A 27,093-nucleotide genomic window follows, 5' to 3' on the forward strand; every position below is an offset into this window, starting at 1 on the left:
CCTTTCATCGGTGTATAGGCCAGGCCGGAGGCTGGATCTATGGAGCTGGATGAAGGTGCAAGTTACGGGCCGCGTTTCATTACGAATTTATGGATATTATTATTAAAAGCGTCATAATCGTTAGTTAGAAGGACGTGAACATGTTTCTCAAAGCTTCAAGCTTCATTCTTCATAGGGAATCATTTTAAATACCTTCTCGCCGAGGCCGTGTCATAAATTTGAACTGACGGAGGAAAGGCTTACCCCTGCCAGTGGTTGATCCGCTAAGTTCGTTGAAGCTGTAGCTGGGGTCCTTGGTACCGTTTCATCTCAAGTTCAAAGGTATACGTTTAAACTTGAGCAGGACGTTCTCGAGGGATCAGGTCTTCAAGCTTCGGGTTCCAGCTGGGTTTTACCATTTAGAACTCACCGTATCACAAAGGCTGTCCACCATGAAACTGGAAAAGCACGATCAAGCCTCTGCATGTCTGTTTTAATTTGACGTGTTATGAGAGCTTTCTCAGTCAGAAGAGCAGTCTCAAACTAGTTCTGTAATTGATCTATAGCAATTTTCATATATATCGAAAGTTTAATGAAGCCGGCCTCGCTGTGTTAAAGTTTGCAAACTTAACTGATCGGCCTCTATCAAGTACAGCCAGATTCATCAGCTTTTAAACCTCCCAAATAGCTCTTGCTAGCCTCCAGACAAAACTTCATCCAACCCTCAGGAAATTATCGTGTTACACGCCCAAACTTTCAGGCTGCCAGCCTCCATGTGGCTGTGTAACGGCAGCATTGCCGCACGCTATTTTCAGCTCCGAAATAGCTTCGGCTCTGGTCATGAGCAGAACAAAACAACTAGAAACCATTACGAGCTTAGAAACACACCTATTCCAATGTATGAAGCTACATTGAAGGTAATAATGCATTCTTACCTAGGTTTATTGCAGCCAATCCTTAAATACATTCATTCAAATGACCGACGTGCCGTACTTTTAAACGGAGTCCGAAAGACTTCAAAATTATGATGTTATCTAATCTATTTTGCATCAGCCTCTAGTGAATCGTACAAGTTTGTTTTCAAGCATAATTCAATACTCAAACCCTATTCATTTCTTATGTATATTCAATGACACTAACTTGTTCGATTAGCATCATTGGTTTATACCATTATAACATAAGTAAGTTGTTTGAAAATTGTCAGACAACCAGACAAATAGTGCATCCCAAATGATGGATTAGGAAGAATGATATCAACTCGGAAAAATACAAGTCGTAGTCATTACTGGGGCAATCCTGAGGAAGAGTATTACTATCTACAGAGTATGTAGAAAGGGGAATGGGTAGATGGAATTAGAGCGAGGGTAAACTAAAGGGGTCCGAAGAGTCCAACTATAGTCCGAAAAGTGCAAGGTGGTAGTACAAGTGGGGTCGAAAGCATGTGATGATGATACAGAACACACTAAGTCCAAGAATTAACGAAAAAAGTGAATGCATTGTCCGTGATGTTTGTCGTGAGGTTAAGGGGCAGGACGCGAGGATGGTATCGTCCGTGTCGTCCGATTCATTATTTTTGATACAAAGTTCGTAGAGGGGTAAGGGGTCCTGTAGCGCATTGTCCGAGGTGTTATTCCTTCAAGCCACGATTTGGAACACTTCGCCAGTGTTACCGGAGTCGCCGAAGACTGTCAAGCAGAGGCGGATCAGTCAATGCTTCAGCGGACATTGTTTGTGCACGGCCACCCACCTATAATCTGGTATTTCTTGCCGGGCTCAACCTTGGGGACTTTCACTTGGTGGGAACCGGAGAGGACATCCAGGTTATCCGCAAGAGGGTGTTCTGCAGCCCAAACACATGTTAGATATTCGATCAACACATTGCTTTACAGGGTATGGCGCACCAAAGTCAAGCAGGCCGTTGGTGACAAGAATGATCTTAGCCTTTGTGTTGGTAATCTGTGATGGTGGGTGCGACACATCCCTATACCGGATCACATTCAGTAAGTTTGTACGACGTTTGTCGAGACAGGAGATCCGCATCCGCTCGCGATAATTCTTTACACGTACCATTTCACAGTCTGCGTGGTGCCAACTTTCCAGACCGAGTGGCTATTTGGGAGAATGACAGGTGGTACGAACACATCGCGCTGCGATAGTTCGATAGGAGCTCCAGAAACCAGGGAGAAAAACGAGAGGAGGGAGAAGAAGAAGAGCGAAATGAAGGAGTTCATGGCAATGGAGGAGAAACTGTAGAGTATGTAGAGTGTATATGGGTGACCGTTGGGTGAAGAACATTTCATGGATCGACAGCTGGTTTTATACAAAACCGAAACATTATTTCTGAGTCGGAAGATGGATCGGAGCGGGCTGTGTCGTCTCCACTCATCAACAGCGCGCTCAACGTCAAACACTCTCACGCCTAATTTGACTCTGCCCTAATTCTATTTCTGTTCCTCGATTCACCTTCAGTTTCCTCGACAGTTAACCTATACGATAACCTCCTGCCATTGTTCTATACATGGTTTCCGACTCCTTCGCTATCTAGTCTTCCTCTATCCAAACTCCATCCTATGCACAGTTTGCGTGCACTCATCTCAATCTCAACTTCTCAATAGAGGAAGGGAACTGCCGCTAACCCGGCTTCTCTTGGGCACGTTGGTAAGGTTCTGTCCAAAGCAAATAGGCTAAAGGCGAGCCTTTCCAATGTTCTTGAACCCTGCATCAAGTTTCCTGCGATGTGGCTGCTCACAGCATGTGCGGCAAGAATACCCGTTCCTCGTCTGCACCACTGCCCAGTCGCCTGACTGTCGGATGGTGAGTTTTACCTGCTAGGAATGACCAGATCCAATAAGGACTTTACGCAATCTTTGCATAAAGAAGCCATCTTTACATTGATGATATGCACCTAAATACTGCCTACAGAATCACTAAACCGCCACTTCACCAGGCCTCAAGTTCGCGATGGCACTGGCAGTTGATCGTGATAACTACTACCACTTGTACGAAGCAATGGGACAGCCTATCCTTCCTTCGCTCCAACTTCTGACAACGTCCAAACAGGGGACTCCTAATGCTAGTGAAGTTTCCCATGGCATCGCAAAGCTATGACGACTCCGCCAATATTCTGAAACAGTCTTCGTAGCAAGATGTCAGGCTGATATCTGGCAATGTCCTATGAATGGCGATTGACTGTCGTTTTTCTGGCTGCAAATTTATGGGCGCCTTTATCTTTCTACGTGTCTAGACAGGGCGTTATAACTTGAGAGCCTGTGTTGTGCCACGAACCGCATGTCATGGAAGTCGATTTCCGGACATTAAACCCGCACATGAGGGTCATAAGCGTATGTTTTATTGCTTGGAGCCGCCTCATGCTCAGCAACGTGTGTTTGTTTCCTGTCAAAGTTAGCTGATTTTTTCAGAATACTGAAGCGTACGCCGTATGACCTTTTCTAATGCCTGTACACTGGGAATAAACGCATTCGTTTCCTCCAAGCGAAGAAGGTGATGACTTCCTCCTGGCGCCATCAGTGCGGCCCAGGAGCACGCTTCGCGTCTCAACAAGCAGAGACGGCTCAAGTGGGGGAAGATGATAAGGAGAAGTATAACTCAAACAAAGCTCCAAATCTCCTGCGAATCTCCTTTTGCCAACCGCCTTCGGTCCCCGGATGTCATTCGAGCACCCAAAGCGCGCAAAATTCCAAAAGTTTGGTCTCTTTATGAGGGGCCGCGATGACCGACGCTGCACGCGGTGAACTGCCAGTCATTCATAGTGGAAAGGCGTTCGCTGCTCCCCGCCAGATCTTTGATGTTTTCAAAGGCATTGGGGACAAGGAAGATCCCCGGAAGATCAGGGCATGTAAATTCTTTGTATAGTATATGTGCACTCAAAATTCGCCAAATGGAAAGAGTGCATATCCTCACTGTTCCTTGCTCCACAGGCACTCTAATCGTATCTATTGTACCCCCGTCTCTTTCATCTCAATCACTGCAATTTGAGCTCACTCATCCTTTGCATTGCATAGGTTTCTTCTCGATCGAGTGGTTCCGGCACCTATCAGGGCAACTACCACAATTCTGTAGGCTATCGCAAGCACGTAATAAACAACCTTCATGCAAAGCAGCATTTCCCTGTTTCTGCGCGGGGAGCGGAGGCCAATTTTTCCCGAAACTTCCTATCGTCCTTCCACCGCTACCTCAATACAATCGAAGAAGAAAATCCCTCTTCCCCTGTATTCTCATGACTATGTAATTGAATTGTTCACTGAAATTCCGTCCCGTTCCTCGCAGATCATCAGGATGCTCTGTGTATGCAAGGCCCTGCATCTTCTTGTCTACGGCTGTGGCACCCTGCTACGAATCGAAGAGTCCCACAGCTTTTCTTCTGGCTGGGAGTACCGGGAATAGCCAGCGGTGTATCTATTGCAGCCGCACCTAAACGCCGACACATTATCATCTACCGACGCTATGCTGGTTATCTGCCTTCATTTAGTGCTGAAGCTGCTCGTTGACTGAGCCATTTTAAGACTCAATAAGCCTATCGGGTTTAATAATGAGGCCCGTAGCTTTCCTATCTCGTGGCGTCGCACTCCTCTATTTCTCGTTTCCAACCCACGTACGTTTATTTCAAAGTTTTGGCTTCTTCTTAATGAATAAAGTCTAGCAGTGACTCACAAATTACGACAAAACCTCGTCATCGTACCCCATGGTAAACATACTTTCCCCCGTGTTCAAAGAAAATGTGTGGCGCAAAGGTATGGTAAACACTCTACGAGTGTCTACCTACTGTCATGTGGCATTAATTCTGAAGGCATCTTTGAAGTATACTCGCATATTTGAAGGATAAAGCTCTAATGAACAATTCCGGCGGAACCTAACTAGCTCTATTGACTCGGACGTCATGGGTGTACACATCTGCGGAGCAATTTTGCTTTCTGACAGAGGTTGAGTATTCTTCTCAGCTGCATATATGCTAAATGCTTCAAGTGACCTGCTCATCTGACCTGAGTGTCTATGGGAAGGCGGAAGTCTGTATGCGCAAGCTAGATAATCGAGTATAGAACACGGTTTGGAATCACGGGTAACGACGATTTCAACTGAACCTTTACTTTGGAGGAGTCCAATGTGTGCGATGTCACTCCTGCATGCTAGCTTTTATCGAACTTGTCAGAACCTTTTTGCTGAGATACTACAGAGACAGTGCCCCCATACTCTTGCGTATTCGCAATGCATTCAGGTCACTCAGGACGAGTTGCGACTACTAAAATTCACGCCGCTCGTAAATCTAGAGGGCAGGTGGTTTGCGAAAAAAAAAGGCGCGGACTGTCCGCCAGACTGACCGGCGGACAGTCTGCCGGACTTATAGGCCTTATAGTGAGCGAGCGTGACTGGGTTAGTGACAGCCGTGCACACTGTGCTCGACAGCGATCAGTGCCCCTCCAACACACTACCGCCCTCCGCCCCCGAGCTGGCCTAGAAGATGTTCACCATTGTTTTGGCTGTATGAAGTTTTGGTATTTATATTACAGATTTATTTCTATGGGAGTACATGTGAATGACTGCATTGGGGTAGGAAAAACGCGTAATAAACTTGTTCGCAAGTTGAAGTTGAGCCAGCCAATATCCAAAAAAGCCACAATGCACCGAAGAAATTCTCACGTGTTTGGGGCAGCAGTGGAATACGCTACGAGCAATGTGCGCACCGTGTAGCGCATCAGGGGGCGGGCTATGTCCAGGAAGACTTTCATGAGCTCGCGACGTGGCCCGGACGTCACATCATGGTCACAAACACACAAGATACACCTTGAGTCCGGCGGACAGTCCGCCAGACTGTCCGCGCAAAAAAAACTCGTGGACGAACCTTTCTGTAAATCTAATTTTAGCACAGTCTATTTATAGACAACGACCGGTTATAAAAAAAGAGGCAGATACAGACCGACATTGTAAAGTGCCACATATGACAGCGAGCGGCCCAGGACGTCTCTTGTTATGCCTCTGCTGCTAAGTTACCCAGACCAATAGGTGTCTCCCTTATCGCTTGCGTTCTTTTTCTTTTGGAAACTTGACCATTTTGACAGGCGTTTGTACATTGCGGAACCGCAAACGTCGGGCTCGGTGATGCAAGTAGAGGGATGTAGCATTTTAACTCATTTGGATACAAGGTACTTAGCTTCGGTTGTCACTGCATGGTGTAACTACACAGTATTGCTGATATATTGCCGTTCGCTTAGCCAGCCTAAGCGGAGGGTGTACTGCTGTCCACTCCCGCCTCTCAATACACCGGGAAGCCAGTCACTGCGGACAATCAAGCACATACAATTTTCATTCAGATATGGGACGCATTTCTATCTATGTAATCAGGATCTCCATATAACTCACGCCGTGTTATCGAACTAAGCTAATATCATGAGACAGTATGTCCCTTGTATACACTGTCTGCAAAATTATCTACCTCATGGAAATCGACAGTAATAGGGGGTCACATGAATGACTAGTCAGCCAGCGAGCGCTAGTGGCGAAATGGAGTTACATATTTTGACGCCCGTCGTCCTCACCAGCCAACAACTCAACTTGATTTGAAGTAATGTCTCCCCTTTGAGATTACACAATTGTTGTAGATTTTAATAAATATAAAGCTATGAGTGAGTCCATGCCAATAATCCGCTGTGAGCTCATTCTGTATGGGAACTTTTAGGTATGCCACAAAGAGAACTATTTTATGGGGTAATCGGAATTTCAGTATTAATCGTCTTACTCATATACGTCACATCCATATGCTTGATTCCCTTCCCGAGTGAAGGTCATTACATGGTCTGCGGCCACCTGAGTTGAAAAAATTACCAAAAGACAAGAAGTTGGGACTCACCCCCCAATGTCCTGGTTGTAAATCCAACCTCACAATAGCAATAATAATCTGCAGTAACGTCAAACACGATAAAAGGTTATAGTTATGGCAGGACTCACATATCCACTTTCTTTTGAAAACCTCTATCTCCTCCTGGCTGAGACTGGCCGCTCCTCCCTTCGTTCCTGCTTTCTCTTTGCGCTCCAGGTACTCTTTCTGTAGCGCCGGAACAATGACAGTCTCGAATTTGTCCACAAACCGCTTGCGCCATTCCCTAAGTGTCCGCGCATAGTGAGGCCCTATATTGTCAATAGACTCTACTATCAGGCTGCCTTTCGAGCCAGATGTCAAAGTTGTCATGAGATACGTTAGTGTCGGCAGGAATCCTCCAGGGAAAACTGAAACGGTTTGGTGAGCCAAGTCAGACTAACGTGAGGATATACGTACTCTATTGATTCAATAATTGAGCGTCTTTAGTTCAGTAACTGCCCAGGAGGTACCACCTCTTGGCTCACTCACCCATTTTCTGATAAAATCTATTTCTTGAATATATCTGTCAAACCCTGAGTGCGGATGTCACTGTCAATCCAACCTCATACAGGAAGGGTAGGCACTCACTTGCTTCGGGGATGGTGATGACCTGCACCACACCCACACCCCCTTTCTTTTCTAGAGCCCAGTCCACAATCTTCCAGTAGCCTTCTAAGAACTCCCTCCCCACAGCTTCTATCATTTCTATACTAACAAAGCGTGTGAAACGGCCCTGCCAGTGGGCAGGCATGTTTCTATAGTCCATGAGATGAACGGTGATCCGACTGTCTAGTCCCAGTGCAGATATTCGTTGCTCCGCCAAAACCTTCTGTGCACTAGAAAGCGTGATGGTATCAATCTCAACGTGTGGGTAGAGCTGCGCGATACGAATGGCCAGCGCGCCCCAACCTGTTCCAATCTCGAGAATGCGTACAGGACCCTGCTTCTTGCCAGCAGGCGGCGCGTCGGGAATGTGAAGCTTGTCGATGATATGCTGGAGCTTGCGCATCTGGGCAGCAAATAGGGGGTCGTCATTCGCCTCGATATGCGCGTTAGGGTGTTCAAATTCTGTGGGGAGCGTGAGTGGTTCGGACGCATCACATGGTTCTGATGAGGGGGGAGATGGTGGGAGAAGATGGTGCTCGCGGTCAGGTGTGAGACGTTTTAACGATTGGCCGCCACTCCATCGACTCTGAACTTCCTTTCCCTCTGCCAGATCTCCGTCTAATTCGGGGAAAATGGCGCAGGAATATGTCATATCTTCTGATAGGAAACCTTGAGAAGATATGATTGGGCTTTAATTTCTGGTGTCATGAAGCATGGACCAAGACACGTACCCGCAAACATGTCATTGGAAATGTCATAGTGGGCAGAGATATTAGAACGAGAATTCCCAATAGTATTGAGGAAGCGATATGAAGTGATTTTCTGTGGTAAAGTGAAGAGGAAAGAGAAACGCGAGTCCATATTTGACAGGTTTTCTCTGTTTTCTAAAAATATCTTGTGTATCCACCACGCGATCAGGAGATACATGGCTTCACCGTCTCAAAAGGAACTGACCTGAAACAGTGTGACGAGGTTGTCGCATTCAACGTCGCCGTACATGTAGGCCTCGGAGAAGCCTAGGTCACCCATAGCACACAGCCGGACCCAGAAAGCATCATTGACGACGCGAAGCTCTGCCTTTAATTCGGGCCTTGTGTTTGTTCGACTTCGGTCCTCGCCGTTGTCAGGTGATGGCATAGGAAACGAATAGATGTGGGAGTACGTCAGAACACGAAGTTGACCTATTGTGATCTTTTGCATCACCCTTGTTGGTTCGCATAACTTCAGATACCAGACCTTTGAAGGAGAAATACAGAAACATACGCGACTACAGCAGCTTCCGCGAGACGGGCTATTGGTGTCCAACTGCTCTTGAACGCGGCTTCAGTCACGCGATTCCAAGCTCTATCTGCCAAAGCAGACACAGAAAAGGGGGCTTTTGCATCTGGGAGGTCTTCCATCACAACAAGGGAGTAGGGATGAGCAGACTGGAAAGGGTGTCAAGCGTTGTGAATTTTGGGTCTCTTCTTAAATAGTTTCCTGGACCGATACGGAAACCTGGTTGCTCAATTCGATCCTTTCCCTGCCAAGGTCACAGGGTTGTCCGTTTCGATCACGATCGGCTTGTGTTCGGGCACAATTAACGACGACGACATCAATTCATTGCCGATATGACCATCCAATCAGCCTAGCTTACGATTATTTGACTGTATTGACCGTATAAGCACAGTGAACTACATAGTGATCCTCAAGCACGCTCAATGTATCAGTGTAAAAAGAACAACAGGTAGTTCTGAAGTCCCAGGCCTTTTCCGATTCAATATTGAATGGTATGTCCGTTATAGCCGTTGATAAAATTAAATGTTGTTCATGTACAAAGATATGGATAACTATTAACCACGAAGGCACTCAGCGACCGAAAAAATATAAATATAAAAATAAAATAAAGGAGTCCCTCGGTATACTCGTTATACATTACGACCATCACCAGAGGCAAGCACCAGATTGAGTTGTTCGTCTAATGCTTCATGCAAGTCATTAAGAACTCTCTTCGCCTCTATGATGTCGTCTACGTTGATTTGTGAAGGGCCAGCGTGCGCAACAACAGCATATGCCTTCTGCAACACGCCAACTTGGTCCCTAATTTTCGAAGGTTTGCGAATGGTCTCTTCGGCAGGAGTGGTATTGTTTCGCCGAAGGGAGTTGGGAGCAGGTTGCGTTGGGTTGGACAGCTCAGGCGCCGTCTGAGAACGCTCCCGAGCCTTGGAGCGCGTGTCATATCGATTTAATGAAGGTCCCAGGATATCTTCAGAATCTACCGCACTTCCACCATCGTCTTCAGATTGATAGCTGCAGTGTATATCGGCTAAAGAAGACGTTTGCACATATTTTCTTTGACTTTTCTGTATCATGCTCACCTGAAGAGCCTTGTTGGAACTGTGCGCGTATTTCTTCTACCTCTTCCAAAGCCACATTCCTCTCCCAAAGGTCATAGTCATCAGAGCCCCGGGGGATGTCAAAGTCACCGTCGTCAGAAAGAGCACGAGATGGAGAAAAAAAGGACGGGGAAGGTAGCCGCGAGATCTCTTTGGCTTTCCCCTTGCCCTTGTTTATACGTGGTATTTCGTCCGAGAGAGCAGGACTGGCCAGTTTCCGCCTCTTTGGCGTCCGGGAGCCTGATTGATGTGTGAGCATAGTTTTAAATAACAAGCCAAAAGAAAGAAACGCACCAGAGGCATCAGACTCAGCTGAACGCTTTACAGACGCAGACTCCACGACTTTCGCCTTTTGTTGACTGCGAGAATGATCGTCGACATCACCGACGACTTTAAGCTCTGTGAACCTTGATCGAGGCACCGGGGTATTCTCGTTATCGTCGTCAGATCTTTGTGGATAGTCATCGTGGGCAGTGATCATCATCCCCGTCTTCTCGTCTGGGGGATGCCCCTGATCCATTAAATCAAGCTCTTCAACACCTCGTGGTTGAGAATCAGGGTCAACATAACTCTGCTGTAAGAAAAACGTGAGTACAACCTACAAAGCCATGTACGCTGCATGGTTAGAAGACTCACGATGCTTTCAGAGCCAGAGTCAAAGGGTATCCCATCGCCGATGCTGCCATCGGTGACGTCGGCCCAGGACTTCAGTTTTTGCCTGATGCACATTGGAATTTGATCTTTTGGTATGCTATCCCGTTTGTGGTATGTCGCTTGCCAAAAGTTGTAAAAAGCAAGCGGTCCCTGCCCACGAATCCTCACGAAAACCGACATGAAAAAATCCGTGAGCGACTCCAGAATAGCTATAGACGGCTCTACATTCGACAGAATGTGAAGTGGACGCTGGTAAAGAGCATCAACCTGAGAAGAAGAAAAAAGGGTAAGTCCCTGATACGATTGAAAACAAAATGAAAAACGCATGCTGTACCATCTCATCATCCTCGTTACCCTTGAGTTTTCTGTGAGCATCGGCGATCCACATGGAGAGGCTATTCTTCAGAGTAGCGAGAAGTTGGACTATATTTGATTCTGCCGTATTCGAAATAACCTCGCCGATCAGACGGAGAATACCTATCGCGCTTTCGCTGCTCTCCAATGAATTATAGGAGTCGCAAAGCATTTCGTCGATCCATGATAGGATTTGTAGATTCGTTGGGGAGCATGGTTCCGACGATCTCGACAGCTGCGTTAGTAACGAATGGAGAAGCCTCGTGGACTGTTTAAGACTAGGTCACAAAGTAAGAAGCTAATTCGACAAAAAACGAAAGGCACATACTCGTTCGTTTTATCCTCTGAGCAAAGAGATACGAATCGTTTCATAACGTCTTCTTGTGTTCCTCCTATTTCTATCGCGCGTGCTAAGATGGTTTGCCAATACAAAAGCTCAGAATCGGAGAGGTACCAAACCCTATGCAACAAGGATACTCATTATACAACCGTCAACGACACGAAAGAAAGGAAGGGAACTTACCCTAGGGGCATGACGAGAAAGTCAACCAATGTCTCCCAATTCTGCACTTCCCGTTCCAACAGACCGTTCTGCGCAAGGACAGTCCACAGCTGATGCATTACCTCGGCTTCTTCCTGGCTTTCGCTCTCCCGAAGGTTAAAGCCACGCAAAAATGTCGGAACACCAATAGATATCAGATCCCCACAAACTTGCCTCCAAGGGCTTTTCACACGACTGTCCATCAGGTCGAAAGACCGCTTCAAAAGAGACACTAGAATGCTTTCCCCTGCAGAGGAAAGAAAAGATTTGGCAAAAACATTCTTCATCACCGACCAAAGCTTTCTTATGAAAGACAGATAATCGATTTGAGTCGCAATGCTGTCCAGAGCAGGGTTAAATCGGTTCACGATCGAAGTGAGAGTGGAAGAAAGGGCAGGTGGCCCAACAAGCAGGTCTTCCCCTGTCACTATTTCACCTCGAACAAGCAGCAACGCCTGCCATGTCCCTGTTACCTCATCCTAATGTATTCAAAATTAATGAAGTTGATGTGTGACAGCGTTCCAAGAACTCACAGGCAACTGCTGACCAGAATCAAGTGCGTGTTGAGCAACGGATATCCATATTTCGACAAGCCGTTCCCAATGACAGAGAACCTCCGTTTCCGTCAGCGGGGGGATGTGTTCAATAGGTACGTGATAAGGAGTAATCTTGAGTTTCGACCCAGCCTGAAAGAGTATTGAATCGTCGATGAGCTCCCGAGGAAAAGGAAGTTCGACTCTTGGCGTAAACATGGTAGAAGGAGAACCTATGAAATCCAATATCCTGGAGAGAATGGCGGTTCCCTCCTTCCTATTTTCTTCAGAGTCGCTGCCAACAAGGTCTAGGAGCAGAACGAGCGCTCGCGAAATATCCTCGTCGGATCGTCTCGCCTCAAAGTCGACCTCACCCGCCCGGAGAAGTAGAACAATAAGATTGCTCTGTCGGCCATCCTGCTTGACCACTCGAAAGGCACGTTCCTTCGTGCACTCACGATTACGTTGCGCGTCGCGCTCTAATTCTCGAGGTAGTCGTGAGTACGCCCAGAAAAGGAGACCCCACGCCTCCTTCTGTGCAGACGGCAGCGCTCCCGCGCATTCCCGGAGAACAAGGACGGCAAATCGTATACACTGAGAGCTGAGGAAAATGCGATGTCCCAGAAGTGCGATGAAGCACGAAACGACAGTAAGCGTAAATGGTAGTCCAAGGTGCCGCCATTGAGGCTTGTTGTAGGCGGCTGATCTGAAGAAATCAACAAGGGCGGATGATTTGCCTGACGGAGTCCGCCTTGACATTCTGTCAATCACGTAGACTTCAACGTGTTTGCTAACTAGGTCAGTCGGGAAAGCGTCGATATCGACATCGGCCATTTCCATTTTGGCGTTGGTAAATCCAGTGCAAGCCAGGGCGGCATGAATCGCAATTTCCGGCGAGTCAGAATCGATGTGTGTTAAGATCTTGGGTAGAAGACCGACTAGCCATGAACTGCAAGTGGGATGTTTTTTAAGTATGGAACGAACAGCCTAGATGTAAAGGTCAGAATGTCTGAGCATAGTAACACTAAGGGGTGAACACACTTTAAAAGCATCCAATTTAGCAATATATCCTCCCAAGTCATGAGAGATTGAATTTTCCAAGGCGAGCATGATTTCGCCTTGTAAAGGTAGTAAAACAGATAACGGCAATTGCTGGACTTTGAGGATCCAAACAACCATTGCCGAATGCTTCTCTAAATTGTAAATGGTGGAACTTGGTGATTTACAGATGCGCAGAACATAGTCAAATATCAATACAAGTTGATTGTCTATAATGCTAAACATTAGTATCAAAAAATTGTTACTACAAAGGATAGGCGTACCGGTAAAATTACAATGCATGTTGGGAAACGTGAAAATATCAGATACAAAGCGTAGAGCATATTGGCAAAGCAGGTTGTTGTCAGTCGTGAATTCAAGTTCGTCATCATCATCGGCCTCTTGTTCTGTATAAACTGAAATATTGCCCAGGGAATGGTTGTAATGCTGTGACGCGAACGGATTCGGCAGCACTCTTCCAATGTCCCGCACGAGGCAATCCGATAACACCTCCGCTTCGTTTTGAATGACGGTTAAAACAGATGGTGTTACACTGATTTCGTCAAATCGGTCCCGCAGTTTTGTTGCAAGACTGTTATAGGCTTCAACAAGATCATGCGTTGATACATCGTGTGTGCCAGGTTCCTTCAGTGACTCTTTCAAAGTCCGGATCGGAGAAGCGAAATACGTTGACGGCAGCGGTGTAGGGTTGGACGGTGCCCCTGAGTTATTCGTGACTTTATTCATGCAGGGTTGGGTCGTAGGGACGATAGATACGCTTCCGGTAGAGTCACATACGTTCCTACGTTCAGAACAGGCAGAAGAGTTGAGGGATAGCGAATGTTTCACTTTAGGCTTGACTTTGAGGGACCTAGCGGTGTTTAAAGGGTCAATGCTTCGAGGCGAGTTGAATATATGCCCGTCTGATAAGATTGAATGCGAGCGTTTCATAATCACACAGCCTTGTGATGTCCCGTTGGGGTCTTTGAAGTTGTGTCCTTCGACGATACGATTGAGGGCTAAGAGGATCAATCAAGGGCACCCACGACGTCTTGTTACAAATAACAACAACCCTGGCGTACAACAACAGATAGCATCCTCTTTCTTCCCCGCCACCGTGTCCACTTTCCTACTATCCTCCTTGACAGGCTCCTTAGCTACACGTCGACGTTGAACGAAGAAGGAACTCGGAGATTGCTGGGAATCGATGTGATGCTCGCAAAATCCTCGATAGTGGAATGCTCTGCAGAAAACTCCCCAAGCACCTATTTAACTGGGAGGCCTGAGGTGATTAAGTAAATTAAAGGATGATGAGAGAGTAGAAGAGAGTGTTGAGTCAGTATGTGTGTACTTACTCTGTGCAACATCTGTCACTTTGACTTCAGTAGTGCCGGCAATCCGAAAAGAAGTAACGCACGTGACTTTGTTTATAGCATTCCCACGGTCTGATCAGGGTCGTTTTTCGTTAACACAAAGTTCCCGTTTGCCACTGCGCACCTGTGCGATGCTCAGGGATTGTTATTTGGCACCGACAAACTGACCAATTTTTCGAGTTCAGGCCTCACACTTCAACTGAACTTTTCGGTGTCCTTTTGAGGTTCAAGCCAAGGCCGAAGTTCTCCAAACTTAGACTCGACAAAGTTGTTGAAAGGTTCAATCTCAACAACAACGTTCACAGAGGCTAATTGATTAACGAGTGGGTTTCGCTGCACAATTACTAGTCTGGGTCTTATTGGTAAATCATGGAGAAAATGTACTGCTGAAGCTCCGCACTCGGCTTGACAATGTCGGACGCATTTCCTGGGCTGATGCACATCCAGCCCGAATTCTACTTGCAATGAACGACTTGTCCCGCTCCTCCGTTCTTCCGACGATCCAGTCTAAGACTCATTGGCTCCTATCGGCTGGTATAAGGCTACTCTTGCCAGAAGCAATACCCACTTTCTTCCATCAAGGAGTCTTTTTTTTTACCTCATCTGCTCCATTATCAAGTACCTCTCGTCCAAGGATACCACTAGTACTTTCACTTTCTCCGGCCATGCTGTTCTGCTACTTTACGTTGCCGTCTCTCTTTATTGCCGTCCTATCATTTTGTTATGGTGCACTAGCTGGTCCTTGTATGCCATGTCAAGCTTCGAATAGGAGATATACCCCTTGGGATCGAAGAATCACCATTCCCCGCGGGGTTTACAGCCCGAACATCACGAATCCTACCGGTCGTACGGTCTGGATTGGAGGCACCGATGTTGTTGTTACGTGGTACGTTTGTTCCGCTGAAACATTTGCGCCTTCACTTGTGCTGATCACTCTGGGACCTCAACGACAAAGGGATCACGATGACATGCCTGCAAAGCCCGCAAACCCCAAAGGAACGTTGCTATTGGGATACCTAGACGATGGAAGCGAAGACGAACATTTGGATGTCGGTGAGCATTCACCTCTTTTCAACAGCTTCTAAGTCCCCGGATGTCCTCTAAATAGCTCGCACATATCAGAACACCCGCTGGCGGCAGACTTCGATCTCAAAAAGGGGTTCGTTACCTTCAAGTGTCCAGAGGTTGTTGAACGTGAACAATACATTGTCGTTTGTGAGTTTGAACTCATAGCGCGCGCTAACAGTCTTCTTCGTCCGCTGAATTTTTTTCTTTTATTAGTAGTCGGCAACTCTGGAAATCGCAGTCCAACTTTCAAAATCAAAAATTAATATCAAAAATTCCCTTGTCATGACTCTGGATGTCTTAATGCTTAACTGTTGTGTAATGTACCCTACGATTGTCTACGTTATTTTAAATGGACTCTTTTTGTTTGACGCTCGTTTAAAGCTTATACCTCGATCCGTGGGCCAAACGTTTACATACAATCGCCGGCGGTAAAAACTGAAAATTTTTAACGCCAGTTATGGTTTAATCGACAGGGATTACAACGTGCATCGGTGAATCTGGGTACTTACTACTTGGTACGCCTGATGCGTCTATACGTTTATGAAACTATGTTTAATAAACATGGTCAAAATTCTATCTTCACGGTAATGACCCAAGGAACACTTCAAAGTTGCGCTTCAGATTCTTTTGTTCGTTCTGTGGGGATCAATGACGATGCGGTGACTTCATTTTGCTCATCCTTCTTTGTATTCTGGACTCGAGGCAGGTCGATGATCATCCTTTTATACTTCCAGCTTGTTGAATTACCTTATTTTCATAAAGACCGCTAACCAGAATTATATACCAACAGGTTCCTCTATTTTCAAAACGGCCTACTATGAGGTAAAATAGTAACCTTGTAAGGAGGACAGTGACCTCTCTCCTCTCTCCTGAACGTGAATTTCTCTACATACAACATCCATTATCTGACGGAAGCCGAAGCCAATCAGACGCCAGGCAGGCAAACGCCGTCGCCCAGGGGGAGAGGGTGGGTTCCGCCATATCTCATATGTATCTTAACCCTCAAATGCAATTTTTGCGAACAAAAGGAAGATCTGCGATGTGGCAACCCAGCCTCGTGCATGCGCTGTACCGCCTGGCTGGCTGGCTGCATGCTCTCGAAAGTCTTCTGCGCTTCTGAGGGCCCATCAGAGGCAAGAAGGACAAGGGCCATACTCTTCGCCGCACTGGCACATACATGATACCTCCGCCCCAACAGCAACTCGACGCTCGACGCGTATAAGAGGAAAGTGGGGGGACGCACCACCAAGTTTCCCCAGTACCACCACCACTACTAATTCCATTCTCCTCCTCTCTCGAAACGAACACTTCTTCGCTTTTCCTTCATACACACACACACACACCCGCGTTTATCGCATCTTGTTCTTGTTCTTGTTCTATTAATTTTAGTTTCCCTCCATCATGCAATTCACCACCTTCTTTACCGCTCTCCTCGCCGCGACCGCCTCTGTAGTAGCCGCGCCAACGCCAACGCCAACGCCAACGCCACTCAAATCCCCCCAGGAGCTCATCGTCTTCAACCCCCCTATCACATCGCCCAAGTCGTCTTCCGCATGGGCAAAGGGGTCAGAGCAAATCGTCGAATGGGGTGAGTCCGCTGCTGCTCTTGGTCAGGACTCACAATTCCCGCCTGCACCACCTGCCTTTCTTCGGCCTCTTTGATTACTTACATATTGATGTGTTTTAATTTAGAAATCACCAATATCCCGGAATCAAGAGTCAACTCGACTGGTACCATCGTCCTCGGATATTCCGCATCAGAGAACGGCAACGAGCACCTCGACATCGGTATGTCCTCATCCTCAGCCCAGCCAACTCACATTTGAATCGCTAATCGCAACAATTATACAAACTAACTTAACACGGTACCATTACAGCGCATCCTCTCGCGACTGATTTCCCAATTAAACAAGGATTCATGAAAGTAGTCATGCCAAAGAACATCGCCGAACGGAATGACTACTTCATCGTTCGTAAGTAGCCATTACTCTCCTTCTCCTTCTCCTCCTCCTCCTTCTCCTTCACCCCCTCTTTTTTACCCTCATTTTTTTACTTCACAAACGCATGACAAACTTGAACTTACATTACCTTTTTTCAAAGTGTTTGGCGATTCTGTAAGCTCTTGACATTTCTTTTTTCTCCTGATCAATGAAAATCTCATTCGTTGTGAATTTCGGGAATAGGGAAACCGATCCCCAAAGTTCAGGATCCACTAGTAGGAATGCCGCCACCTTGAGCTACGAGCTTTCGAACCATCCTCTTCGACGATGTACTCAGTACAACTACAAGATGATTGTCGCCGTCCCATGAATCCATTTCACGCCGCTAATACACAACGATTCCCAATGTGCCGCTACCGACTTTTTTTATATATAATTGCAAGCTGCTTATGGTTTATTACCATCAGCTATCTCATTCACTTACGACTTACGCACCTCATGTACTCTCTCTCATTAACGTTATCATTCGTTACATACAATACTCAATATACGATAATGTCCATCACTCCGAACTACTTACTATCGAGTAAAGATTTTGAGAAATTCTACGGTTAAGGAAAATGTGTCAGCTGTATCATCATAAAAAAGTAATGATATTCCCCCTCGTATACTCAATCAAGAACCCCCACTGGCAGCTCAGTGCTTCAGAATATCCAAAGCACCGGGGGTCTTTCAAGAACGCTATAGCACAAGGGTACCGATAGGGGCATCTTATTACATTAAGATCAACGTACATACATACCATGGATCCAATGGTGTACGAAAGAAGAACCTCAGTTTCTGAAGTGAATCCTGGAAATGCCTCCACACATACTCAGATGCCGCTGCGGAACTCGATAGAGCCATGCATACCACTAGTGATGCGTGGCCGCGATAGGGGATCATATCCAACATGCCCAAAGTAACAGCAACACCTACTTCGCGTACACCGGGTAATACTGAACCAAGCAAGCAAATACCTAAAAGTATACAGTAAACGTGTTAGCACATCCGCGTCGGTCTCCAAAGGAGATATAACCACAAAACAAGATCAAGAAAAAAAAGTAAAAGAAAAAAAAAGAAAAAAAGAAAGAAAAAAAAACATAGAAATCCCCCCGTACACACACTCAAGAACCCCCATCAGATGGACCTTCTCCAAAGTATCGCAGCTACCCGCCACACACTCCGTCCTATACCGCTCAACACATGACCATCCTCATCCAGCCTCTCGGTATTACTATTAGTAGGAAGGAGACCCGGCCCGGGTCCATGGTATACACGTCATCCAAAGCAGCCCAGCGCAAAGCGCCGTGCCACATCGCGCAATGGGGCAAACCAAACCAAAAAAAAAAGTACAATCGGTGCATTCTTTTTTTATGTCCTTGTGTCCGACTGTATTAATTGTAGATGCTTAACACGCCATGTTATAGCATAACAACAGCGTGAAAGCTGTTCTCGTCAGAAGCACTGAGAGCTTCAATAACACGTCGAATTACGACGCGTGTGTGCCGATAGGGGATTGATGTTGAAAAACACAAAATTTTGAAGTGGGAAAAGAAAATGAGGTGAAAAAGGTGAAACTCACCTTAAGTTAGAGACAACATAGACAAAGCGCGGCATAGGCGCAACAGGCGTTCTATCAGAGTGGAGACATGGTCCAACAGTGCCGCCAATGAGTAAACAAGTGAGAGTACGAGGTAAAGTAAAGAGGTGAACCGAACACGAAGCCTTTTTAAACTCGCTGCCCAAGATTAAAGCTGAGCTTGAAATCGATCACGACAGGAAGTGAAACTGTGAACCATTGAATGACATGTAATTTACGTGCAACTGCGGCAATGTGCGCGCGTTGGCAAAGAGTGTTCTATCTACTTATATGTAACGCGACGCACTACTAAATACCGCATATATTCAACATTAGCAGAACGCAGGATGATACCATAAGATAAAACTTGAACAAAATCATAACTATATGCGCATTGCGAAACCTAAATCCAACTCGATTAAATCCCTCTCAGAAAAAAATATGTACCGGATTCAACCCAATGTACACCCATCGGAATTTCTGTATGATTAGTGTCAGTGTCTGAGCTGACCACACCCATAGAAAGAAACAAAGAAAGAAATACAGAAAGAAACAAAGAAAGAAAGAAAGAAAGAAAGAAAGAAAAAACCGCAATGATAATGGCGATGTAACCCCCCTCGTACGTCCCATCACAAATCCTCCAATATCACACAGAAGAAAAGGCACAGGAAAACGCATACGCAATGACGCATATACACATACGCATACGCATACACACATACGCATACACACATACGCATACACGCAATGACGCATATACGCATACACATATACGCATACACATATACGCATACGCATACACATATACGCATACAAATCCCACACCCAATCCACCAGTAAACCTGACAAAAGTCAGGCATACTACCATAAGCAAGTTCCCAACACAAACCAAATCACAATATACCATCGTGTCAAAGCAATTGCAAGTCGGCTTGGTTCAGGAACTGCGGTACGCCGCCGACGTAATCATCGAGGCGGTTGGAGGGGTTTTATGATGATCACAGTGCAAGCGATAGATCACAGGAATATATATCCGTGTCATTGTTCGCTTTGTGCATTGCCACGCCTTTGTAGAAGCTAGGCGCGTGGACGCCGATAGGGGGTTACGTCTCGCGCATTGCGCATTGCAGATTGCGGGGTGGGGGGCAGCTGACATGAACTTAAGGCGCACTCACCTTCCAGACACACGCTCTTCGGGGCATGAACTTGAGCTTGAGCTTGAGTCTTGGATAGATCATACAAAGCAACGCCTTGACCAGTTTACGACGAACGGTACATAAAAGTTGGAAGAAGACATATGTAAAGCATGAAGAAAAAACTCAATGGACCCGTGACCGTTAGGTCATGAATATAGTGACCACCGGAATTAGACGCCGAACCACAATCGCATCTACGCGACTTGCAATTGGGGAAATTATGTTACGCGACAAAACGCGCTGATGATTGTTTGAAGCATCGCTCACCGAGAATCCAGTTTACAGCTGATATCCCACTGCAATAGATATTCCACAACATACAAAAAAAAAAATAGGTGGTATCCAACTCAAAGCTTCGCCTTCTCCACCTCCTTCTCCTTCTCCTTCTTCGCCGCCGCCTCAAGCATATCCTTCACCTCCGTCGCCGCCTCCGCCAAATAATGCTTCAACACCCTCCCATCAACCCTCTCCCCAAACCTCGAATATCCCCCCCTCAAATTCGTAATCGTCCACCTAACATAATCATCCCCAATAGCATACGCAACTCCATACCCATCCTCCACCACCTCGCCGTACCCCCACCCGCTGAAGTAGGGACTGCTCAGCTGGCTCGTGCTCAGTTCCCAGTGGTTTGATTTGCTGAATGCGCCGTCGGTGTATAGTGCTGGCACGGGCTCGGTGGGTTGGAGTAGCTTTTTGAGCCCGAAGAGGTGCCGGTCGACGCCGGCGCCGTCAGCGGCCCACGAGGCGTATTGGATATGTCGCGCCGCCGCGCGCGTGAACAGAGATTTCAGGTAAACCGGGTCCTACATTCGTATATATAATGTGAATACATGTCCTGTAAACCTGGGAAGAAAACACGTACGGTGATTTTAGGATCCAGCATAGCCTCAGCCCACGCTTTACTCTCATTACTCGCGCTGCGGATAACCTCCGTGCGCCCGAGCTGGTACTTGCGCGTCTGTGCGCTCTCGTACGTCACACCCGGCCGACCGTTCATCTTATGGAACGCGAGCTGCTTGATGAGCTGCGCGGTCGCGTCTGGTGACGTTTTATGGTGCTTGGTAAAGTTCTTGCCAAAGCCTTCGTAGTGCAACACCTATAGACCAACCATCAACATCAGCAAGTCATGATAAGAAAGAAAGAAGAGAAAAGAAAAAACACGTACCTGCAGATCATGCTTCCCAACAAGCTCATCAAACCTCTTTTCCGCGCCTTGCACCAGACCCTTAACCTTCTCATCCAACTCAAACACCAACTCCTCCACCACGGGCAACTTCTCCCCATCCACCCCCTCCGGACCCAAATCCACCTTCCCCTGCGCAAGCGCCGCAAGCACAAACTCATTCATCCTCAACGTCGGCGTCCCATCCATACACGAGTGCTCACCAAGGAACCCCGAGCGCCCATTCTCATACACCACAAGCTGATGCTTATCATACCACCGATTCCTCCCGTCGCCCACCCAGGTGCCCCAGCTGATGTCTTCGCGCGTGATGGGCTTGCTGTCGTCCAGCGCAAGCACAATCATCGCGCCCTCGATCTTCCTCAGCAGCTCCGCGTTCCTTCCCGAGGGCGATGCCGCAAGCAGCGCTTGACGCGCGTCGGCCCAGAGGTCGCGGTTGTCAGCGGTCAGCGCGCCGACGGGGTACGCGTACGGCGTCTCCCCTGCCCGTGCGATGATATTGTTCAGCTGCGCCTCGAGCTCAGCAGCGGAGAGCTCCGCGCCGGAGGTGTTGGTGAGCGGGACGAGGAAGAAGCGGTTCTTCCGAAGAACGATGATGTGGTTGTTAGACTTTGCGTCGAATTTGGCGGCGGTGTCGGATGGCTTGACGGGGTATCTGGAGGAGTGGAACAGCCATTTGTACGAGGCCATGCACAGGGGCGCACCCCGCACTTTTTCAGGTTCCAGCCGGCCACTTTTGGGTGTGCACGCAGTCAGAAAATTGGATATCGGAAGAGTACGGCTGGATAGCTCACCTCTCGACGAGTTCGCGGAACGGGAGCATCGCTTTGATCAAGCTCGCCGCGCGCTTTGCAGGGTCCCGTCTCGTACGATCGTCAAGATGCACGAAGAAGTAGCTGACAAACACGACGACAGGGTCGCGGTACCCCATATACGCCGCCTCGTTCCACCACTCGCTGAGCCAGCTAAGCGTCTCGGGCGCCGCTGCGCGGTCCTTCAATCGCTTTTGGAGCTCGGCGGCGAGCGGGGAGGAGAGGAAGGTGGAGACGGCGGATTTGGTTTTGGAGAATTCTTCCTGTGTGAGCAGGGGTTGTGCGGTTTCGAGGTATTTGGCGCATGTGGATTCGAGGGTGGGCACGGGGAGACGGGGGAGGGAGGCTTGGTATCGTAGCATAGGAGGCGCAGAGGCATCTATGGAGTAGCCTGGAGGCAGGGAAGAGGATTTTCTAGACATGATTGCTGGTGAACGCTGTTTCGATCGTTGTTTTGTCAGCATCGCGCACATTGGCAGGAAAAGCGACGTACGATGATACGCTTGGATGCGTTGGTAGTGGTGATTCTGAGCATCGGCAAAGAAGTCAGCAAAGGGTGCAGAGGGAGATAGAACGAGGTGTCGGACACAGCAGGCTGGAACGACGACCTAGCTCAATCTAATCGGAAGAGTATATGTAGTGGAGATAGAGCTGAGGAAAAGTCAAAATTAGTCTAGGGTCTAAGCAGGCAAAGCAAGTCGCTCGCCACAATGTCCGCCAGCAAACTTTTTATGAGCCATCGCTCCTGTCCCTCCCGGTTACCGGCCCTCTTGGCGTCCGAGTTCACGTGAATATCTCTTCCGGCAATGACCTCCCCGAAATGTTAGTTTTTCTGCTAATTTGGGGAGCCCATCCTGAGTGAGTCGGACATCGGGTGCTGAGGTGGTGGCCATTACTAACGGCGGGGTGCTTGAGTATCATATAGATAGCAAGGCTAAACTTGACACTGACAGAAATGCGATGCTCTGAATCCCATCCGTCGGCGTATCCGGATCATCGTCATCATATCTCCACTAGTCCCGCAATCGCATATTGGTTTCTCCAGTGTGGGGTTTGCCGGGGTATGCCCATGCGCTCTTCGTGTTCTCCATCGAGCAACAAGAAATTCCGACAAGGCTTAGCTGAGAGGCTGAGGCGCTGGGACGCTGATATACGTCGTATTCGGCTTTTGAGCACTCGTTGGTGCGCCCGTAGATTCCATTCTGCTCTCAAGTGCTACAAGATGCATGATGATGCGATGCACGGGGATCAAAGTTTGAAGTTTGAAAAAGTAAGCTTTGGCGCGTGGCCGCTCTCTCCCCCGATTCAAGCTGAGATTAAACTTACTCGGACTTGTTTAAAAACCTTGCACTCTGTACAATTCGACATTGTTCATCTCTTGCTTTCGTTTTTTTGTCTATCTGGTAGAACTCTCGCGAAGATGAAACTATCCCTCCAGAACGAGCATAGTATAGCTGGTTTGTTTGGACTTGAGATGAGTCCCTTCAAATTGTGTTGAATGGTAATTACAACCCCCAAATGCACCCAAGTTTTTTCAATCTGATCTGATGTGCTAAACTGAGAGTGTTGCTGATCCACTCATCGATCGATATAACTAGGAATCACAAAGCCTTCATGTCATCGAGATGACACATCGATATCCCCAAGACCCTCAAAGAGTGAACGCCCTCCAGTCTTTCACAACCCACAATAGCATTGTTTTCGTGAGTAATTCTCTCCATATAACCATCCACTACAACTACGACTCGGGTCCCCTATCGGCATCCATGCGCCTCCGCCTCCGCCTCAGGCTTTTTGGCTTCGGCGTGCTGTAAGCATCTCATGCAGATGCAGACGTCTACTCCATCATACGGATCTCTTCCACTGGCTGACTTTGGTCGCCTCGTATAACAGGTTGAAGGGCTGACTTTGGTCGCCTGAGGGCCGGCGAGATGGGTATGTGGGATGTTACTCCTGTAACCCATTAAGCTTTAAGTGTTATACAGTGGGGATCTTGATGGGATGTACGAGGGGGGTCCTAGTCGTATCATGTTTTCTAAAACTCGACGGGACATGAAGAAATCGATGACTTACACTTTATTTTGTTTTGTTGTTCTTTTAGGGTACCGAAGTATGTGGAATTGGAGTTGCCGATTCGTTGACAAACCATTCCATTCTGAAGACTTGAAATTATTTGTGAGTCAATTTCTTATAACCGTCTTGCCAGAGTTTTCAAGCTGATATTGAAACAGATGTACCCATAGAAAAACAAAGTCGGATTTTCTTCATGCCTTACACATGTCTTCTTCCAACTTTTATGTACCTTTCCACATCAATCAGCAAGGCGTTTACGTTATCCTGGATATGGTCCCATACAAGCCCAAGCACCGAGCACCAAAAAACGTTGGTCTGTAAGGTGAGCACTCCTTCTGACTTCACATCACCCAAACCCACCCCGCAATGCGCAACGCGCGAAACGTAACCCCCTATCGGCATCCACGCGCCAGACTTGTACAGGCGTGGGGACAAATGGAAGGAGCTATAGGAGGTTGTCCTGCTATAAGCTGCCTACATTGTCTTCATCATCCATGCATGCATCATGAAACCCCTCCAATGCCTCGATGATTGATTACATTACATCGGCGGCGCACCGCAAGTTCCCTAACCAAGCCGATTTGCAATTAATTGCTTTGACACTGGCACGATATTATATTTATAATAATATTGTGAATTGGTCTGTGTTGGGAAGTTGAATATGGTAGTACGGCTGACTTTGTCGGTTTACTAGTGGATTGGGTGTGGGATTTATATATATGCGTATATGTGTATGCGTATGCGTATGCGTATATCTGTGTACATGCGTATGTGTATGTGTGTATGCGTTTTCCTGTGCCTTATCTGCTTCGTGATATTGGAGGATTTGTGATGGGACGTACGAGGGGGGTTACATCGCCATTGCGATTTTTTCTTCTTCCTTCCTTTCTTTCTTTGTTTCTATGGGTGTGGTTGGCTCGGACACTGACACTGACAACGATTATACAGAGAATCCGAGGGGTATGTTGTGGAGTGGATATGGGATAGTGAGGCGGTACTATTTTTTACAAGATAGGTTGCGCATATAGTTATGATTTTCGTCCAAGTTTCGTCTTCTATTATCTTCCTCCGTCCAGCTAGTGTTGAATATATGCGGCACTTGGTAGTGCATTGCGATCGCGTTACGTGTAGAACTAGAACACTCTTTGCCAACGCGCGCAATGCCGTAGTTGTACGTAAATTATCCATGTCATTCCTGTCGTGATCAATTTCAAGCTCAGCTTTAATCTTGTTTAGCGAGTTTAAAAAGGCTTCGTGTTCGCATCACCTCTTTACCTCCTACTCTCACTTATTTACTCGTTTGCTCTATTGGACGATGTCTCTACTCTGACAGAACGACTGTTGCGCCTATGCAGCGCATTGTCTATGTTGTCTGTAAGGTGAGTTTCACCTTTCCACCTCATTTTCTTCTCCCACTTCCAATTTTTCGTGTTTCCAATATGAATCCCCTATTGGCACACACGCGTCGTAATTCGACGTGTCATCGAAGTCCTCAGCACTTCTGACGAGAACAGCTTTCACGCTGTGTTATAACATGGCGTGTCAAGCGCATACTACAAATGCAGTAGGGCACAAAAAGAAAAAGAATGCACAACATTGTAATTGGTCTGCCCCATTGCGCGACGTGGCACGGCGCTTTGCGCTGAGCTGCTTTGGATGACGTGTATACGATGCATCGGGTCTTCCTACTAATACCAAGAGGATGTATCTGGTCATGTGTTGAGCGGTATAGGACGGGGTGTGTGGCTTTTGTAGCTGCGATACTTTGGAGAGGTCCATCCGATGGGAGTTCTTGAGTGTGTGTACGGGGGGATTTTATGTTCTTTTCCTTGATCTTGTGTCATGATTTTATCTCCATTGGGGACCGACGCGGATGTGCTAACGCGTGGACACTTTTAGGAATCTGCCTACTTGGTTCAATATTGCCAGGGGTGTGCAAAGTAAGTGTTGTTGTTGCTTTGGGCATGTTGGATACAATCCCCTATCGCGGCCACGCACCACTAGGTGGTGTACATGACTCTATCGAGTGCTGCATCAGCACCTGAGTATGTGTGGTATACGTTCAACAAACCCTCATTCAAACCCCTACTGGAATGCTGCATCAGCATGGTTGCTATGCTCTTTCTATCGGATTGAGCAGAAGTCAGGGGAATTATCCGCAGACCATTGTTTACCAAAACCTGCGCCGTGTGGTGTTATTAACCGACGGGATGACAGTGCTTGTGTTTTCTTGTTGCTGTCTCTTGTATCTCGGCGAAGGTCGAGACCTGATTGGGGGGGGCGCGTTGAATGTATGTGGTCCGTATGAGGGGGATTGTATTTTTTTTCCTTGCGCCTTTGCTCTCTTTGTGTTTCTTTTATTGAACTGTTGCTAACTGTATTTGTTTTGATACTTTAGATGCTCTCTGGAGAACCAGCGGAAAGTTGGATTGACAACTGGAGGACTCTTCGGTGGGTTAAAGAAGTCACAAGTGAAGTGCTTCTCTTGATTTACACCAAGGTTTGTCTGCGTACTTCATGTTATAGCTATTTTCATATCGATAGACCTATCCGCTAAATTTACACGTACACGGATAAAGAATTTTATTGAGCGGAGCATAAAATTTAAAGACGGCAAATTACGGGAACTAGCAAAATCGTCCATGAGTATTTACAAAAAAAGTCGAGCTATGAGAACTAAAGCAATACCAACACATCAGCAGCATCCTAGAGACACTCCCTTCTCAAACTGAAAGGCATGTCAGCGCTTTTCTGCAAGATCGTACCATAGATTAAAATAAAATCAACATAGGAGCATTCCTTATGTAACAAGGTTACGCAGAAATTCAAGTCCGACTGTATGAATATATTTTTACGTTGGGCCTATCGATATG

The 27,093-nt window shown here is 47.0% G+C and overlaps 7 protein-coding genes across 7 annotated transcripts; 3 read left to right on the forward strand and 4 right to left on the reverse strand.

Moving 5' to 3' along the window:
* Nucleotides 1-1,614: 1,614 nt before the first annotated feature.
* On the reverse strand, nucleotides 1,615-2,210 carry JR316_0006795 (uncharacterized protein; the record flags this gene model as incomplete). The annotated part of the gene is made up of 4 exons (XM_047892540.1): nucleotides 1,615-1,664; nucleotides 1,727-1,819; nucleotides 1,881-1,960; nucleotides 2,047-2,210. The coding sequence occupies 4 exons, from the start codon at nucleotides 2,208-2,210 to the stop codon at nucleotides 1,615-1,617; spliced, it is 387 nt and encodes a 128-aa protein (XP_047747822.1).
* Nucleotides 2,211-6,726: 4,516 nt separating this feature from the next.
* On the reverse strand, nucleotides 6,727-8,856 carry JR316_0006796 (Tuberculostearic acid methyltransferase UfaA1; the record flags this gene model as incomplete). The annotated part of the gene is given in 7 exon segments (XM_047892541.1): nucleotides 6,727-6,788; nucleotides 6,842-6,889; nucleotides 6,940-7,218; nucleotides 7,439-8,125; nucleotides 8,188-8,350; nucleotides 8,411-8,692; nucleotides 8,710-8,856. The coding sequence occupies 7 exon segments, from the start codon at nucleotides 8,854-8,856 to the stop codon at nucleotides 6,727-6,729; spliced, it is 1,668 nt and encodes a 555-aa protein (XP_047747823.1).
* A 507-nt stretch (nucleotides 8,857-9,363) lies between these two features.
* On the reverse strand, nucleotides 9,364-13,698 carry JR316_0006797 (uncharacterized protein; the record flags this gene model as incomplete). The annotated part of the gene is made up of 10 exons (XM_047892542.1): nucleotides 9,364-9,761; nucleotides 9,814-10,071; nucleotides 10,126-10,405; nucleotides 10,468-10,752; nucleotides 10,820-11,117; nucleotides 11,168-11,299; nucleotides 11,363-11,859; nucleotides 11,914-12,900; nucleotides 12,955-13,181; nucleotides 13,236-13,698. 10 exons carry the CDS (start codon nucleotides 13,696-13,698, stop codon nucleotides 9,364-9,366), a joined length of 3,825 nt encoding a protein of 1,274 aa, XP_047747824.1.
* A 1,291-nt stretch (nucleotides 13,699-14,989) lies between these two features.
* JR316_0006798 (uncharacterized protein) lies at nucleotides 14,990-15,655 on the forward strand (the record flags this gene model as incomplete). The annotated part of the gene is made up of 4 exons (XM_047892543.1): nucleotides 14,990-15,210; nucleotides 15,280-15,377; nucleotides 15,447-15,539; nucleotides 15,606-15,655. The coding sequence occupies 4 exons, from the start codon at nucleotides 14,990-14,992 to the stop codon at nucleotides 15,653-15,655; spliced, it is 462 nt and encodes a 153-aa protein (XP_047747825.1).
* A 1,138-nt stretch (nucleotides 15,656-16,793) lies between these two features.
* JR316_0006799 (uncharacterized protein) lies at nucleotides 16,794-17,373 on the forward strand (the record flags this gene model as incomplete). Its single annotated transcript, XM_047892544.1, has 3 exons — nucleotides 16,794-16,980; nucleotides 17,085-17,180; nucleotides 17,270-17,373. 3 exons carry the CDS (start codon nucleotides 16,794-16,796, stop codon nucleotides 17,371-17,373), a joined length of 387 nt encoding a protein of 128 aa, XP_047747826.1.
* A 3,123-nt stretch (nucleotides 17,374-20,496) lies between these two features.
* Nucleotides 20,497-22,569, reverse strand: JR316_0006800 (Carnitine O-acetyltransferase, mitochondrial; the record flags this gene model as incomplete). Its single annotated transcript, XM_047892545.1, has 4 exons — nucleotides 20,497-20,955; nucleotides 21,015-21,248; nucleotides 21,318-22,068; nucleotides 22,130-22,569. The coding sequence occupies 4 exons, from the start codon at nucleotides 22,567-22,569 to the stop codon at nucleotides 20,497-20,499; spliced, it is 1,884 nt and encodes a 627-aa protein (XP_047747827.1).
* An 800-nt stretch (nucleotides 22,570-23,369) lies between these two features.
* JR316_0006801 (uncharacterized protein) lies at nucleotides 23,370-26,952 on the forward strand (the record flags this gene model as incomplete). Its single annotated transcript, XM_047892546.1, has 7 exons — nucleotides 23,370-23,638; nucleotides 24,249-24,257; nucleotides 24,309-24,322; nucleotides 25,457-25,599; nucleotides 26,120-26,160; nucleotides 26,619-26,671; nucleotides 26,747-26,952. The coding sequence occupies 7 exons, from the start codon at nucleotides 23,370-23,372 to the stop codon at nucleotides 26,950-26,952; spliced, it is 735 nt and encodes a 244-aa protein (XP_047747828.1).
* Nucleotides 26,953-27,093: the final 141 nt, after the last annotated feature.

Source organism: Psilocybe cubensis, chromosome 6 (assembly GCF_017499595.1).
Source record: "Psilocybe cubensis strain MGC-MH-2018 chromosome 6, whole genome shotgun sequence".
In the NCBI taxonomy this organism is placed as follows: Eukaryota; Fungi; Basidiomycota; class Agaricomycetes; order Agaricales; family Agrocybaceae; genus Psilocybe; species Psilocybe cubensis.